Source organism: Chaetodon trifascialis, chromosome 11 (genome assembly GCF_039877785.1).
Source record: "Chaetodon trifascialis isolate fChaTrf1 chromosome 11, fChaTrf1.hap1, whole genome shotgun sequence".
Taxonomy (NCBI): domain Eukaryota; kingdom Metazoa; phylum Chordata; class Actinopteri; order Chaetodontiformes; family Chaetodontidae; genus Chaetodon; species Chaetodon trifascialis.
In genome coordinates this window covers 25,201,622-25,219,771 of record NC_092066.1, presented here as the reverse complement: position 1 = coordinate 25,219,771, position 18,150 = coordinate 25,201,622, and the positions used below count along the sequence as shown (strand labels likewise).

The 18,150-nt window shown below is 42.1% G+C and overlaps 1 protein-coding gene across 1 annotated transcript in view; it reads right to left on the bottom strand.

Annotated features, from left to right (window-relative positions):
- Positions 1-18,150, bottom strand: part of LOC139338462 (cadherin-12-like) — a 112,483-nt gene that overhangs the window by 17,511 nt on the left and 76,822 nt on the right. Inside the window, exons 8-11 of the mRNA XM_070973477.1 lie at positions 16,328-16,581; positions 14,173-14,309; positions 7,993-8,114; positions 7,498-7,612 (exon numbers count right to left, since the gene is read on the bottom strand). Coding sequence (XP_070829578.1) covers positions 7,498-7,612; positions 7,993-8,114; positions 14,173-14,309; positions 16,328-16,581 — 628 coding nt within the window. The remainder of the gene's footprint in view (positions 1-7,497; positions 7,613-7,992; positions 8,115-14,172; positions 14,310-16,327; positions 16,582-18,150) is intronic.

Sequence of the window (18,150 nt, the reverse complement as noted above, 5' to 3'; positions counted from 1 at the left end):
CTTCTTCTTCTTCTATGTTTTTAATTATTCTAAAATCATTATTATTAATTAAAATCTAAAATCTTCCTTCAGTTTTTAATGGTACAATGGAACTGTAGTAACACTGTCGCCTCACAGCTAGAAGGTCCCGGGTTTGATTCTCGCTGGGGGTGTGTCCTCCACCATGCCTTCGGTGCCTGCTGTTTGAGGAAAGGGGCCTTTCTGTGTGGAGTTAACATGTTCTCCCCGTGTTCACCTGGGGTGTCCTCCATAAAAATACCCCCACTAAAAACATGCAAGAAGATCACCACCTGACGATGGTGATGGAAAGAACTGGGTCCCCGGGCGCCGGTCGGATGGCAGCCCACCGCCCCTGGTCTGCCGCAGAGCATTCAGTTGCTGGATTGACCTATTTCTGGATAGGAGGCTACACAGTTGCATAAAGCATAAAGAGATTTATGGAGGAAGGAGGAAGGATGACCAGGATGGGTTAAAGGCGGAGGGAAAATTTCACCAGTGCATGGTGTGTGTGTGCATGTGGATGTTGCTGTGTGACAAATAAAGGGGATTGTCCCTGATTCTTTTTCTTCTTCTTCTTCATATGTTTTGTTTTGTTTGTTTTGCATTACTGACAGAGATTAAAAAAAAAAAGAACACTCTTTTTATCAACTCGAAACCACGTCTCTGTTAAATTCTTTGTGAAGCTTACCTGTGGTCAAAGTAATAATTAATCATATGATGTATTCCCTGGGTGAAATTCCCAGGGTGGTGTTGTCGGGTTGTTAACTCAGTTTAACTCAAGTTTAGCCAAGACCTTACTGGGTTACACTGTTATCAACCAAAATTTCTCCTTGAATTTCTTTGTGTCATGTTAGTCAGGGCTGTTAGTTCAGCCTGTGACATGTTGTTAAAAATCTGTGGAATAGCATGGACAAGGGTCCCATACAAATGTACTTTCTGTTACAAAGTAAAGGTAATTAATTCACGGGTGGCTTCTTCCCTCTCTCTTCTCCTCTCAGTTTCTGTGCTTGACTGTGAGCATGGCTCACAGCACAACAGAGATGCTGAAGTGGACAAAGTAAAGCAGGAGAAGTCAAATATAATGTCAAGTGAGGAGAAAGAGAACAAGGTCGTCATCACTGGATGATGCTGAATCCATCATTTTTTTTCTGAAGAATAACCTGGTGCCAAACTATCAGAGCCTTTTATTGAACAAATGTTGCAGTTGTTGCTGGTATGAATAGTTTTGTTACAGAATATTGTACTGTTGTTGTCCCCATAGATTCTAGGGGACACTCTCGATCTTGTCATCTCTAACTCCGCCTCAATCAGCAACCTTCAGGTCTACGAACTTGGTGTTTCAGATCACAAGGTAGTGTCAATGGAGCTGCCTTTTCCTTCCCACCACACCAAACCAAAGCGACAGATCCACTTCAGAAATCTGAAAAACATCAATCCTGATGACCTGGCCCTGGATCTTCAACTTCTCTCCTGTGGCCCCACCGACCTCCTCTCGGTTGCTGACTCTGTTGACTTTTACAACAAGTCCCTGAGCAGGCTTCTGGACCTCTACACCCCCTTAACATCTAGGTCAGTCTTATTCTCGCGCTCAGCACCCTGGCACACCTGTGAGCTGCGAAAAATGAAGACAGCTCGGCGTGTCCTTGAGCGGCAGCTCAAGACCTCTGGACTGACTGTTCACAAACAGGCATGCAGGGAACACAAGAGAGCGTATGCAGAAGCTCTGAGGGATGCACGGTGTAGGTTTTATTCTACCATATTCAACAACAGCCCTGGTAACTTTTCAACAATAAATCACCTTCTCAAACCCCCCTCACCCTCCCACTCTGAGTCCACCAAGGAGAGGTGCAACATGCATATTAACTTTTTCAAACAAAAAATTTATAACATCCATTCACACCTCTCCACCACTGCTGTCTTGCCCCCCCCCCCCCCCCCCCCAAGCTGGGGAAAAACTGTCTGAGGCTGTCCAGCCCCTCTGCTATTTTTCCAATGTCACACAGGAAGAAGTAGAAGACATCATTAAAAAAATGAAGCCGTCCACCTGTGCCCTGGACCCTTTCCCTTCAGCTCTGCTGAAGGCCAACATCTCTGCTGTCTCTCCATTCATCACCAAGATCATAAACCAGTCCCTTCTGGCCGGCCGTATCCCATCTGCGTTATAAACTGCTGTCATCAGACCACTACTGAAAAAAACCCACCCTGGATCCAGCAACTACAGGCCCTTTTCCAATCTTCCGTTCCTATCAAGGGTTCTGGAAAACACAGTTGCAGCACAACTTCAACAATACCTTAAATACAACAACCTGTTTGAAAAGTTTCAGTCTGGATTCCGCCCTGGCCATAGCACAGAAACAACCTTGGTCAGGGTCACCAACGACCTTCTGATGGCAGCAGATACTGGCTCCCCATCCCTACTCATGCTATTGGACCTAACAGCTGGCTTTGATACAGTTGACCACAACATCCTCCTCCACCGCCTGCAATACACCATTGGACTTTCAGAAACCACTCTCAAATGGTTTATCTCCTACCTGACCGGCAGAATTGAATACGTTGCCCTGGGTAAAGCACGATCTGAAACCCACAACATCACCTGCGGTGTCCCTCAGGGCTCTGTGCTGGGCCCCACCCTTTTCTCCATCTGCATGCTCCCCCTTGACAGTCAGTCATTAACAGACATGGTTTATCTTTCCATTGTTATGCTGATGACACACAACTTTATCTGAGAACAACCCCCTCATCTTTTGCTCCCCTCCCAACGCACACACTGACCACCTGCCTGGAGGAGATAGAGGCGTGGATGAAGCTCAACTTCTTAAAACTAAACAGTGCCAAAACGGACGCCATCCTGGTTGGCACACCACATCAGCTCTGTTCTTCATCCATCACCAGTATCAACATTTCTGGCAAAAACATCTCCTTCTCAACATCTGTCACCAACTTGGGTGTATCACCTTTGTAAGACTTCATTCTACCACCTCAAGAACATCGCCAAACTCTGTCCAACACTCACCCTGGCAGATGCAGAGAAGCTTGTCCACGCCTTTATCTCCTCCAGGCTGGACTACTATAATGCACTCCTCTTCGGGATCTCTGGCAAGAGCATCCAAAGACTGCAAAACATCCAGAACAGCGCTGCCAGGATCCTACGTCCTGGCAGGACGGTGCACAAGTATGATCACATCAACCCCATCCTGAAATCTCTTCACTGGCTCCCTGTCCCACCCAGAATTGAATACAAGGTCTCCCTCCTCACCCACCAGTGCATCTACAGTCTCACCCCCCAAACCTCCTCACGCACCCTCCGACCAGCAACAGCCAACACTCTCCAAGCCCCCAGAACCAAACTCCGCAGCATGGGTGACCGGGCATTTTCCTCTGCAGCACCAAGGCTGTGGAACACCCTCCCTGACCATCTGAGGGCCCCACAGTCTACTGATGTTTTTAAGCAAAATCTTAAAACATATCTTTTTAAAAAAGCGTTTTACTATTTCTTTTTTTCTTTTAACTACCCACTTCCTACCTTGATTTTAAACATGCTAAATTTTACTCTATAGCACCTTGAGATACTCCTTCAAAGATGGCGCCGGTGTGTGTGGCTGCTCGTCTCTCGCTCTCTCTTTGGTGTGTGTTTTTGGTGTTTCTAGTCCTTGGCACTCTATAGACCAAGTCTCTGCTGGTGTATGATCGCCAGTCTCTCCTGGATCTTCGGCATAATGTCGTGGATCTAAGTGTGTTTGACTATGGTGGGCAAAAAACCTTGCCCCCGCTCCTGTCGGGGATCCCGACTCATTTGCTCCGGGCCTCGGCCTTACCTGCCCGGCGGAAGCATCTCCGTCGCCGCGGTAAATGCAGCGGCCATCTGGTGAAGCTAAAGGTCTGCCTGGCACTGCCTTCTTCCTTTTCCCGGACAGGACATGGATTATTCCTCCCTTTCGTTGTCTCCCAGCGCTTCCTGGACCCCGTTGACGCCTGCCTGGTACCTGTTGCCGGTCTGGATGAGGGACTCCGGCCCCGCCGCCCCTGCTCTCCTCGGCTCCGCCAGCGCGGAGTGAACCTCCGGAACTTGAGGACGCTGCTCCGGGCTCCCTGGTCTGCCAAACCACAGGCCCCGTCTCCTGCCAGGATTGGCCTGGTGAACCCCAGATCACTGGCAAACAAGAGGTTCATCCTGAGGGATTTCTTCAGCTCTCGTGGCTTGGACTTCCTCTGTGTGACGGAGACCTGGATCGGTGCTGGTGAGTGCAGCGCTCTTGTTGAGCTTTTACCGGCTGGCTGCTCTTACTTTAACTCCCCGCGGACATTGGGCCGTGGAGGAGGAACAGCGACTGTTTATAAAAACAGCTTTAAATGTAAGCAGCGCCCTGTTTCATCTTCATTCTCCATCTTTGAAGTGACTTTATTTGAGGTGGGTCGCTTCGATCTACGGACCCCCCCAAATACAATAAGGACTTCTTGAATGAGTTTTCTGACTTTCTGGCTGGAATCATGCCCAACTATGACCGTGTACTGTTTGTTGGGGATTTCAACATACATGTGTGCTGTCCGGATAAACCGCTGGTGAAGGACTTTTTCAGCCTTATTGACTCTTTTAGTCTGGTACAGTGTGTGTCTGGTCACACACACGAACACGGACATACATTAGACCTGGTTCTGTCTCACGGGGTGTCTGTGTTTAACCTGGAGGTCTGTGACAGTGTGTTCTCTGACCATATGCCTGTGTTATTTGATGCTGTTTTCTCCTGCGCTGCAGTCAAATCTGGTGCTCCTGCTCGGCGCTGTCGGGTTTTTAACCCTCTCACTGCCAGTCAGTTCTCTGCTGCTTTTGACCAGCTCTGTGTTCCCTCTGACTCGACTCCCCCCTGATACAGAGGAGCTCAGTTCTTGGTTTCACTCCTCCTGTAAAGCCATTCTGGACTCTGTGGCTCCATTAAAAACTAGGCAGCCTAAAGCTAAACCTGAGCCTTGGTTAAATGACAGGACTCGTGCAGCTAGACGGGAGTGCCGTAAAGCTGAACGCAGATGGAAGAAGGACAAGCTGCAGGTCTCACTTCAAATCTTAAAGGACTGCTGGCGCCAGTACCAGAACATTGTCAAAGAGACCATAAGAGAACACCTGTCAGACATTATTGTGTGCAATCGCCATAACCCACATGTGTTATTCAAAACCATCGACTCTGTTTTAAATGCCCCACAGTCTGTTGGTATTGAAGCATCCCCTGAACTGTGCAATAACTTCCTGCACTTTTTCATTGATAAAGTTGTTAGCACAAGGGCTCTCATCTCAGCTCCTGCATCTGACCCCTCTGTGTCTGTTCCCTGCCCGGCTGTGTTTGATAAGTTTGAACCTGTGACTCTGTCATATTTAGAGGATCTGGTCAGCCATATTAAGCCATCAGGCTCCCCTCACGATGCTGTCCCTCCTCATTTCTTTAAAGAGGTTTTCCCCAGTATAGGGCAGTTGGTCCTTACCATTATTAACAGCAGCTTGTCTTCTGGTGTTGTCCCCAGAAGTTTTAAACACGCAGTAGTGCAACCCCTGCTGAAGAAACCTGGCCTTGACCCTGCAATAGTGGCTAATTTCAGGCCCATCTCCAAGCTGCCTTTTATTTCAAAAATCTTAGAGAAAGTTGTCTACACTCAGCTGAAGTGCTTTCTGGATGAACATGATATTCTTGAAGTCTTCCAGTCTGGTTTTAAAGCTCGACATAGCACAGAATCAGCGTTACTCAGGGTCTTCAATGACATCCTCCTGGCTAATGATTCAGGTGACTATGTGATTCTTGTCTTGCAGGACTTAACTGCTGCCTTCGACACAGTGGACCACAATATTTTAGTATCTCGGCTGCATCATCTAGTGGGCATCTGTGGTAGTGCACTGAAATGTCATATCTGGCAGACAGAACTATGTGTGTGAACATTGTTGGTTCTAAATCTTCCTCTGCTCCTCTACTATATGGGGTTCCACAGGGCTCAATTTTAGGCCCCTTGCTCTTTTCATTGTATTTATTTCCTCTGGGGTCCATTCTGAGAAAACATGGCATCTCTTTCCACTGTTATGCTGATGACAGTCAGATATATGTGCCACTGAAGAATAAACATGCTTTCTCTATTAAACAACTTCTGTTATGTCTTGACGACATCAAAGCCTGGATGGCCCTGAACTTTTTAAATTTTAATTAAAAGAAAACGGAGGTGTTGATGTTTGGACCCAGTGGCCCCTGTGAAAACCCCCCTGTTGATTTGGGCCCCTTGGCTCTATATGTGAAGCCAACAGTCTCAAACCTAAAATTGGACTGTCATATAAGTGCAGTGGTCAAATCGAGCTTCTTCCATCACAGGCAGTTGGCAAAGGTGAAGCCTATTCTCCAAGGTCAGCACTCACTCAGTGATCCATGCCTTTGTTACTTCTCGACTGGATTACAGTAACGCACTTTATTTTGGAGTCAGCCAGTCTTCCCTCTCACGTCTCCAGTTGGTCCAGAACGCTGCTGCTCGTCTCCTGACTGGAACACGTAAGAGGGAACACATAACGCCCATCCTGGCCTCCCTCCTCTGGCTGCCTGTGCATTTTAGAGTTCACTTTAAGATTCTTTTATTTGTTTTTAAATCTTTAAATGGTCTCGCCCCGCCTTACCTCTCTGAGCTGCTTCATCTTTACGCTCCTGCTCGGTGCCTCAGGTCAGCTGATCAGCTGCTCCTGGAGGTACCGAGGTCGAAGTTGAAGCTCAGAAGGGATCGTGCCTTTTCTACCGACCTACCTTTGTGCATCAGACAGGCCCCCTCATTGTCCATTTTTAAAACTCGTCTTAAAACACATTTTTATTCCTTGGCTTTCGACCAAGCTTGAGACCTTGCTCCTGTTTTATTGTGTATATTGTTTTTATTGTTTGTCTTATATTTTAGGTTTATTCGTTTTATTTATTTATTTATGTTCCTATGTGCAGCACTTTGTCACAGCTGTGGTTGTTTTTTAAAGTGCTTTATAAATAAAGTTGAGTTGAGTTGAGTTGAGAGTTGAGATTGCCTGGATATAAGGTGCGTTGCAAATAAAATTTATTATTATTATTATTATTATTATTATTATTATTATTATTATTATTATTATTATTATGTGAGTATTAGAGTGAGGATCCTTTGCCAGTCATTCACACAGTGGAATTGTGAAAAAAAATGTTAGTGAGTGGTTTAAATCCCAGCTCCAGCCTGCAGGGGCAGCACTGAGCATGAACTTTAACACTCTCAGACCTACACACCCCTCTAAGCTAATATTATCATAAATTCACCAGAGGGTTGTAGACATGATTTTAGCATCATTTACGGCAGGACCAACAGTTGACCTCCAAAATGTGTGAATGTGTAACTAGCCAAAGTCCACTGGTTGATAGGTACACACAGACACACACAGACACACACACACGGGGACACACGGACACACGGACACACACACACACACACACACACACACACACACACACACACACACACACTCACTTCCAAAATCTCGAATAGTGAAGTTTCTGTTGCGAAGCTCTTTGGGGGACTTAAAGAAGAACCTCTGGCCGACAGGTGGAAGGTCTTTGTCCACAGCACTGACTGTCTGGATCACCTGGTCAGGGAGCAACCAGACAGAGAATCTGCTCAGGATACTGAAGCACAGAACCCCAGAGAGAGAAGTTGATGGCTTGCAAATTAAAGAGTGCTGGTTAAAATCTCACAAAAATGTCAAGAAACTTTATGTCCTCCCTCCCAGTGCTCTTGTTTCACCCATTATTTAACTGAATATGGCTTTTTGGACTATTTGAACTGATTGAAAGAGAGTGTATGACTATAACATGGAGTAACTCAGATCTAAACATGATAAATCTTGGTTACCAAGGATAACCATTTAAATGATAAAGGTGTGCAGTATATGTCCCACATGATTCTGTTGCAGTAGCGCTTATATACAAGTAGTACATCATTTCAAGCAGATCCAGTTCAGTTTACCTGTCCAACTCTGGAGTTTTCACAGACGAAGGTATCTGAAGGAATGGCCAGCTCAGGAGGGAACTCGTTCACATCCAGGATGTTAACTGTCACTGACACTTTGTTAGACAGCAGAGGGTTGTCTGTAAGAGTCACAAGAAGTCATATATGACTATACAGTGAGTGACATTGTTAAGGTCTACCAGAAACCTCCTCATCCCCAGATTTTCTGCTGTTTTCCCCTGCTTAGTGTGTCCTCTTTGCCTCTGTTAGTGTGTATGTCTGCCTGTTTCAATCTGAGAGTGGCGAACTACTCCACTTATCAACTACACCTGTAGCCTGAAGTCTATAAACCTGGTCCATCATTTTACTGGTTGCCCGATTGTTTCCTTGTGTTGGCTTTGAACCTGCCTAATCCTATTCTACCTGCACTTCAGGTCCATTGTCTCCCTCCTTCCTGATTTGCCTGCTACATTCTGATCCTTATCAGTCTCCAGTGTTCTTCCTGAAGATTCCAGCCACTGCCTGTCCTGCTCCTCTGTGTCGCCGCTGATTCATAATGTACAATCCAGCCAGCCTCAATCCGTTGCTCTAGATTTCCACCACGAACAAACTTCACAATGAATCACCTTTGTTTGAACGTGGTCTCTGACAGTCTACACTTTTAACAAAAATGCTAACACAACGTGCATTTTGTTGCATTAAAGGCCCCAAAAACTTCATTTCAAATCTAAATATTACCCTGTAACATGAAATATTCATGACTCAATAAGTATCAAAATTAAGTTTGGGAGAAAACATCCTCAGGTATTATTCATTAATCTTGTAACAGGTATAAACTGAGCTAATCTGCTTCCTCAGGGCAGTGTGTGTGTGTGTGCGTGCATGTGTCTTATCCAGGTGTGCCTTTGGAGTGTTAAACAGACATGTTGACATGTTGCATTTGAATCAGTAACGTTTAAGGAATGTTGAGCTTGACAGTTTATTCACATTTAGTGGGTTTTAGTAAGGGTTTTGTGGAGAAGATTATTGTTTATTTTTAGCAGCACAAACATATTGAAGTGTTCTTTCTCTTACATCCATCTGTTAATGTGAAAAAAATGCTGCACCATTTACTGTCAAACTGGGAAAAATATAGCCAATTTAAATATTTCTTATTGACTGCCTGGCTCTACATTAGCTTATTGCCTGAACATTCCCATAAAACACTAATCTTAACCATGAGCTCTTTTCACACCTTCACCAGAGCAGGATTTAACCTTTTGACAGAAAATGTAAAGGAATGCCAAAAGAGCCAAAGCATATGTCCATCTTCAAAGAGGACAAACTCACACAGAGGGAGATCATGAAATAAGAAAGAGAACAGTAAGCAGGAGGAGAACTGAAAGTGAGAGATGAAGAGCCAAGTAAGAAAGATAAGACAGGATCAGAGAGAGAAACAGAAACTGATGGATAGCGAGGTGAAAACAGGGAGATGTGTGACCGGATACCTGCCACAATTGTCCAAAGCTGGACCTCATGCTACATGCTTGGTGCCTGTTCATATAAATTCCAACACAGTAAATTTACATTTCACTAAAATATCATGTAAAAACAAACAAACAAAATCTTCCATGTGGCTTTGGAATTGAACAGAAATGATCAGTTAGGTTAGAATTTTTTTTCCTTCAAAAACAAATAAAAAAACTTTGGTTTGACAAAATTTCATGGAGTTCAAGCTCAGAAGGCTAGTGGACATCAGTTACAAGTAAGAAAAGTGAAAAGACACAGAGACTGTTGAAAGTGGTGACCTAAGTACATTTACTCACTCTAGAGTGTTGTGCTTAAGGTACCTGTACTTTGACTATCTTAATCTTTTTTTTTTTTTTTTTTCATTTTGCAGCTTACATGTTATCTAAGTAGTAATAACAGTGCTATAAATATAACGGACATTCTGTATAACACATACTTTTGCCTTTGATACTAGTACATTGTGCTAATAATATATACATACTACATACAATGTAATATTCAATACTTTCATTTGTATTTCAGTTTTTGTACACTGTTGTATGGCTCATTGTGAGTGTTGCTCAACCAGTTAGGAAGAAATGGTGCAGTTCTTTGAAAAGTTTGAGCACAATGGATGCAACAGTCTAGCTTTTGAAATGGTGGACAGGAGTCTTTCAGCTGTTCACCAGGTGAGATATAGGACATTGTACAGCAGGTACAGACTCGTCCAATAGCAGTTTAATATTTAAAATATTGTCACAACCCGGCTCAAAAGCATGAGACACAGAGGGAGACCACTCATAGTCTTTCCATAATAACAAAGGTGTTTTAATAAAGTAAATTAATTAAATCCTTATAATAAAGTGTTGCTCAGTAAATCAGTATGTATGCAATGCCTGTGTGAGTGTGTAAGAGTGCAGCATAAAATAAACAGAAATGAAGAGTCAGACAGCAGTCCAGGGCCAGAGAGTGAGATGATTAAGCAGGGCTGCTTTATAGCTTCCTGGGCTCTACCTGCTCAGGTGTGTTGCATCTGATGAGCTCACAACTCCACCCACCTATTGTCAGAAAGACAAAGCACAGCCAGCAGGGAGAAAGCGTCCCAAAGCCATCACTGTGGCCGTCACAATATGCAAACATGAGTGTACATGTACACATAGAAAACTGTTCATATTGATTTGTATAAGCCTGTTCCCCGGTCAATGGCATATCTTTATTAGTCCACAGTTCTTCCTCTGTTCTTGAAGTTGTGGGCAGCCCTTGACATGTTTGAAGGCTTCTGTGTCATTTATGTGGACCTAAAGCCAGATAATATAATGCTGGTAAACCAGGATGAGGCTATTAGAGTAAAATATCAGGGTGTCCCTTATTGTCTCTTGGTCACAGGTTGGCTCAAACTGCAACACTTATCACATGGTTGTACTTCTGTGTTTCAGCTGTAAATCATCAGGCAGAGATTGTGTCTTCAGTACACATTCCGAATTTCAGTGTACTTAAATAGCTCTTGTATGCTACACACAGAGCACCAGGCATAGACTTGAGGGTCTTGACTGTGTTAGTATGCTGTTCTACCTCGCCAGCCACCTGTTCACAGTGCACTGCGAGTACCAGATGGTAGGTGACCTCATATATCTAAATTTGATTGTACAGATTCTGACATATTGGAGACTTGATGTAGAATGTCAGCTGATGTGATTTTGTGTATTCTGTTTCCACACTGGGAGCAACGTACAGCGTCTGAACCAGTCAGCTCACCTCTTCATCCATGCCGGAATTTACCCCCAGAAGATCTTCAGGGTGAACTGGCATTGGGATAAAATAAAATTGTGGCTGAAGGTATTTTAACCTTCTTTTGCATGATAAAGAGAAGGAATTGTCTCAGTTAGGGCTGCAATAACCAGTCATTATTGATTAATCTTCCTATTGTTTTCTCGTCAAGAGTCCAAAACTCAGAGATACACATTTTGCAAAAAAAAAGTGGTGAACCTCTCTCCATACTCGCTTGTGAACGACTGAGGCTTTCCAGGATGTCCCTTTCATACCCAATCATGATATCATCTGTTACCGATGAACCTGTTTACCTGTGGAATGTTCCAAACAGGTGTTTTTGGAGCATTCCACAACTTTCCCAGTCTTTAGTTGCTCCTGTCCCAATGTGTTTGAAACGTGTTGCTACATCAATCTCAGAATAAGTAGATATTTACAAAAATCAATGAAGTTGATGAGTTAGAACATTGAGAACACAGTCTTTGTACTGTTTGCAATTGAATACATCAGAAGGGATTGGCAAATTATTATATTCTGTTTTATTTATGTTTTAGACTTTTTTGGAAACAGGGTTGTACTATAGAACAGAAAAAGCAACAAGTCCTCCCATTGGAGAAGCTGAGAATAGACAGGATTTGAATTACTTAAACTTTAAGCGATTGATCGGTTATCACAAGAGTTGCTGATTCATTTAATACTGACCAACTAATTGTTTCAGATCTAATTTCACCCATGGTCTGTTTTTTATTTCACATGAAATTTTCCTGTTTTGAACAAGAGATTGAACTGGTTTTTATCAACCTGAGAGAAAACATGCAATTGCAATTAAATACTTTGACAAAAAACACCTTACTGTAAATTAAGATCCACTTAGTAGTTTTTCCAGTTTTTCCTTTCAAAGGCATTTACATAAGTGGACGTAAAAGAGTATTATGTAAGAAATAAATGTGATATTTTTGTTTTTGTTTTACTGTTGTTTTTTAATTAACTTGCTAGCTCATCATCTTACATGACAAACCCAACATACTGCTGTTGTGTTTTCTTCAGTTGATGCAATTTGAAGCATCCATTTTGGCCACTAGATGGAGTCAGATACTCGTTAAATGTTTGTATGATCCCAGCTGTTTGTGTGGTTTTAACCTCCTCACCTCAAAAAACTGTGGGATCTTCTTCTCCACTCATTTTAGATCATTATTAACTTACAAACTCCTGTGTTTCACTCTACAATCAGCTGTGACGTCAGAGGATTTGGATTGTTGCTCTATCTAATGAGGCGGCTTGGCAGATTTGTGACTCCGCAGCCCTTTGCCTCCTCAAGAAGCTTAGAGGAGGAAATCATATGGTGCATACACGGTCTGGATGACTTAAGCTGCTTGCTCAAATTTACTAAATTTAGTTTCCACTACAGTCACTACAGCTGCTGCCCTCCAAACCAAACCAAATGTGCAAAGGACGGGGGGAAATAGGGGCACAGAGATATGCAAACAAAGCATCCCATAACAATTAAAATAGTCACAATAGGGTTGTCCTTGTATTTTAATTGTGTGTGTTTTTTTTTTCTTTGATTAAAGGTTGTAGAATGCACAAATTGTTGATCACTTTCCTTTTGTCATCTGCTGATAGTTCACGTAAGATGATCTAAAGCTTCAGAACAGCTTTATGTGGTGAAATTGTTTGTTGTTGCTTTTTCGAGTTCAAGAATTAACTTTCCATCAATGCTCTTAAGCCAACATGGGCAAAACCTCCTCAAAGTGCTCAGGAAAAAGGGAAATTTGAATGTCCACATTTTCATAACAAGTGGACAAACTTCATCTGCTAATAAATATCAAGTGATATATTCAAAAGCACCAGAACAGCAACTAAGTGGATTCAGGGTGCAACTAATTTTTTTCAACAACAAAAACTTACTGAAGCTATGAGATCCATTAGTTTTAGACTGCATTTCCAGTATTCATTTTCAATCTGTATCATTATTATCAATAGTAACAGTACAAGACTGTCTGGGTCAAATGTGCCTTCTTGTTAATCGCATTTTGCACTAGTCAGTCAGTCACTAGTTTAAATAGCCTGTAATGCACTGGTCCAGCTTCCGAACATGTGGTGGCTGTGTGAGTCTTTTTGTTTGATGGGGAAACTTAGTCAATCTTCAACTGTTGTGGTGATTATTTTGTTTGCTATTGATTTTACTGAGCTGGTTTTAATATCAGCCTATTAGGGTTCAGCTTCACATAGATATTTGTGACTTATCTGTAGCCCCATTCTGTATAATTTGTGGTTTACAAACAATGCTATGGAACAAGCAGTAAGAAGGGAAATAGGTTTTAGGGAGCAGGAGTCTGTTGGAAATATACAGCAGTGAGGACATTTTCAGTCATTTTTGTTTGACCAAAGAAACTATCCTGTGCATGACTGTCAAGTTGGCAGAAGCACCGAGTGCTGCGACAATGAGAAGCTCCATGGGGCCTGGGCTGTAGTGTGATTTAATGCTAGTGAAAATTGATTGTGTTTTCACTCTCTTTTCACATTTTTACCAGTAAAATGTCAGTGTAACTGCTGTTTATTTTTTGTTAGTTTTTTTTGTTTTTTTCCAAAATGAAAACAGAGCCAAGTGATTTGAAACAGTTAGCTATGTTTTTCTGTAAGAAAAAAATGTTTTCATTTACCCAGAATTCTTAGAATAACAAAATTTGTCTGACTTAAAATTGTCAAGGACTAGACAGCTTTGTCTGTGTTGTGATGTGACAGTCTTTGCAGGCGTTATACAGAGATTAATGTTTGGGGCATCCCCAACGTAAAAAACTGACAGTCAATTGGCAGACTGAACACTACAACTACCTCTCTACTATATAGAGGCAATGTCAATACATTGGATGGCTATTGCTGAAAAAATGCCATAAACAGTACCAAAATAACAGTATCATGGTTTTGGTGTGGTATACTTACTGACTTTGGTTGCCACCACAGTGATGTTGTGCTGAAAAGCTGTCTCTCTATCCAGGTATTCATTGGTGGAAATGGTTCCTTCCACTGTGTCAATATCAAAACAGCTGTCAGACTCTGTGTGCCATTCCAACGAATACCTGCAGAGATAAGAGCAGGTCTCGAGTTCACCTGAGAGGGAAACGAGCTGCAGTGGTGGGCTGGGTGCTCTGTCATCAAAGGACCCACATTTGAAAGCTCACAAAAATGCTCTCTCTCCAGCAGTGGGACATGGTAAAGAAAACCTTTGGCACAGGAGAACCCATTAAAAACAGCAAAGTGCTCATTTTGCTGTTTTTAAGCAACATAGTAGCAAAAGCAGTTTGGTGTTTTGAGGTTCCAGTGTATAACTGTTGTCCATCAGTGTTTCTGCCAACCATTGGAGACCACCAGCAAGTTCTCATACATAAAAAAAAAGAAAAACAAAAAAGGTTGTGTGTTAAGCTTTTCAAAACACCAACATGATCATTCCAAATATTACTGTCATCATTTTCTGATAGGCTACCCCTACTTTTAAGGTCTGGTCATGTTTAGGCTACTAAAACCCCTTGGTGAAGTAAGGAAAAGACCATAGCAACAGAATAACATTGTCTCATGGTTCAAAGAAACCGATTAGTTGTTGGTAAAGACAAACATGAAACTCGGCACTATGTTTCTTTCACATTGTATTTGCTCTTACAAAATTACTTGTATCATGACTGACATGACATGATTGAAGAGACTACCTGGACTGCATTTTTCTATCAACATAATGACACACATTCATTTTCATTTTGTAAAACAGAATTAGAAAAACAAATGACACGCATCAACAGTATGATTTGTTGACTCAATCATGCACCCCAACTTCTTCCATAAAACCCTGTCTACAGGAGGCGTCTAATGGAACAGATACACTTCTATTTGAATCAATATAGTTGTCTACAAAGGTTGTGCAATGGCTCACTTTGTACAAATACTATACATGTGTAGTTACAACCCAAACTGGTTTTAAGGCTTCAAGTCTATTTTCTTTCATTTTACACATGTAAGCACAATACCTGGAAACTGTTCTGTGAGTGCCGTCACAACGTGAGTGACCTACACATAAGCACGGTCCCTGAATGCATCCTGCTGACCTGAAGCCTTTCTAGACAGTTGACAAAATAATCTCACCACAAAGTCCATTTCATTGCTGTTTTTGGAGCTTTTGATTGTGAATGTCTGTAGCAGATAGAGATAAGTTGTCATGGACTTTCAAAATTTCCATTCTTCAGAGCACTTCAAAAGGTCCAGGACAGCTGCACTGTCTACTATTTTATTTAATGTCAAAAAATGAACCTTAAAATAATTTAAAGGTTAATTTTTGTGTATTTATTTATAAAATAATCTAGTGATTGATAACTTTACATTTGAGCTTTAAAAGTGATTATAATAGCAAAATGATTTGGTGATTTTCACCTTGAGCACAGGAGTATATTTGGCTCCAGCTATTAGGACTATTCTTTTTAGAGCTACTGTTGAATTAAGGGACAGGCTGTCCACTTTAAAAGATAATTTACAACAGCAAACTACAGCTGACAATTCATGCATGTGAAATCACAAATACATGTGCTCATGGAAAACGAACCCATGTTGCTTTACTCAAGGTGAATTCCTACATTAGACGCATTTCCCACATTTCCTTCCAGGGGCGGATCGTATCAGCTTTTCCTAAATCCATCACTAAATCTGTGTGTAAAGCTATTCCCAATATAAACTACTGATTTATATATACATGCATGGATAAGTATGTGTTTCAGACTTCATGCAGTTACGAGTGAGAGGAAAATATACAATCATGCTAACCTGACACTAGCAAGCCGTTTAGTCTGACATTAATGTGTAATGTGAGGTATAGTATATCTTAAATCTCTACTTAAAACACTAACATTATCACCAGACTAAGTCTGAATTTAGAAAGTGCTGGTGCAACTGGCTGTGGTGCTGGAAATTAAATAATACTAAATGCTAATACAATACCTTAATCCTAAATCTCACTGAAACAATGTTTACGTGCTCTTGTGGACTTTGGGTGTAGCCACATACAGTAAAGGGTGCTGCTAATATTATTACCATTGACTAATGAATGCCTTGTTACCTGACAGCACTGCTGCTGGCGTCCAGGTCATGAGCAGTCACAGAGCTGATGATGGTTCCTGGAGGAGTGTCTTCATACACATCCATAGAGTAAGAGGGCTTGGTGAAGACAGGAGGCTCCTCCATGTCCAGGACATTAACCTTGACTGTCGCCGAGTCCTTGAAGGGCCCAAGATATAGGAAACGGGGGTCCAGCTGTGCGTTGGACGCCTCAACTTTGAAGGTGTATGACTTTTTGGTCTCATAGTCAAGAGTCTGCAGAAGCACAAGAATAAAGAAATGAAGAGAAATGGAAGGAAGAAATCATGAGAGAATAGAGCTGTACAAATAAAACCTCAAAAACCTGAGGTGATTTACAATTAGATGTCCACAAAAATAAAAAACAGCCGCACTTTTATTTGTCATTTTGAAACAAGTAAAAGTTTTATTTTGGAACAATATGATACCAATCTAATAATTTTATCCTTTCCAATTTATAAAGGTATTACAGTCTATAATTGTCTCTAAAAACCTTATTTTATGAATGAAAGTGAATAAATCTGCTCTCACAGAGGGAATATTTCAACCTGTTTCCAACAGCCACCGATTTGTCTCAAGAATGAAAAGACTTTGATATCATCATTAGAAGAGTGTTTCAAAATGATGAGAAAACAGAAATAAATATTAATCTGAGATCTTTGCAATTACAAGATTTGCATCTCACAATAAAGAGAGTAGTTTTCTTGTAATTATGGGAGAGGGTGAATGTGCCTATCGGTCATTGTCATCATCTGGGAATGCAGAGCAATGATGGCACTTTGTTTGAAGCATTTAAAGTCAATGTCAGTGGCTAATACATTACTAAATGACACAGTGACACAATCTGTATGAACATATTGCTAATTCCATACTGTATGTAATGCACAGATAAAAGATTATTAAACTTTACCATCTGTAATAAACTATGGAAGGTGCCACCATTTACAGACAGACACCAATTACACACAAAGAGTCCAATGTTTTCATTTCTGCATTTCAAGCATGATGCCAGGATAACCTGCCTTATTGTTGCATAGCAACTGTGACTGCATCTTGATGTATTAATTCCTCTCAGTAGAGACTTCAAAGGGCAGCATATTTGGTTATTGATGTCCAGTCACTTTGATGAAGGCACCACTAACTGATTGATTTGAACACAGAGAAGGGTTGATTTCCATTCTTCCCCATGCTTATCTGTTTGTGAATGCACAGGAGAAAGATGCAGGGGGCAGCCACTTTGATATGGAAATGTATCCGTAACTGTACCAAGACACATTCATATACATGTCAGACTCAGTTTCTTGCATGATACTGAAGCCAGGTCACATTGCTGAGCTTCTGTACTCTACATCAGACAGAAGGCCACGTGGATCTTTTTGCTTCACTGGAGCTTCTACCTACTTCAAGTGGAGGACCTCGCATAGAGATGAGTGTCTGACTGTTGTATTTAAAGAAATACCACCGGGGAGGTTTTGAAAGCTGAGAGAAAAGCATCATTGCACACACGAAGCCAACACACATACAGTACATGCTTAATCTCCAGTTTACACAGACACACAAGACTTTCATCCACTCACTCCGAGCAGCCTTGTGGGAAAGACACATAGGGCTCAATTTTCGACTCCGCTGCCGGCGCGGCGCAAAGTCAGGTCCGCTGCGCCAATGGGGCGTGGCAACGCAGACTGGTATTTTTGTGCACTGTGCTGGCACATCTCCTCCTCCTTTTCATCTCAGTCCCACCCAGCGGTGCAACTCGGAAAGAGGGAGGGGAGAAGGCGTGGAGTGGGTTTGACACAGCCGAGTCAA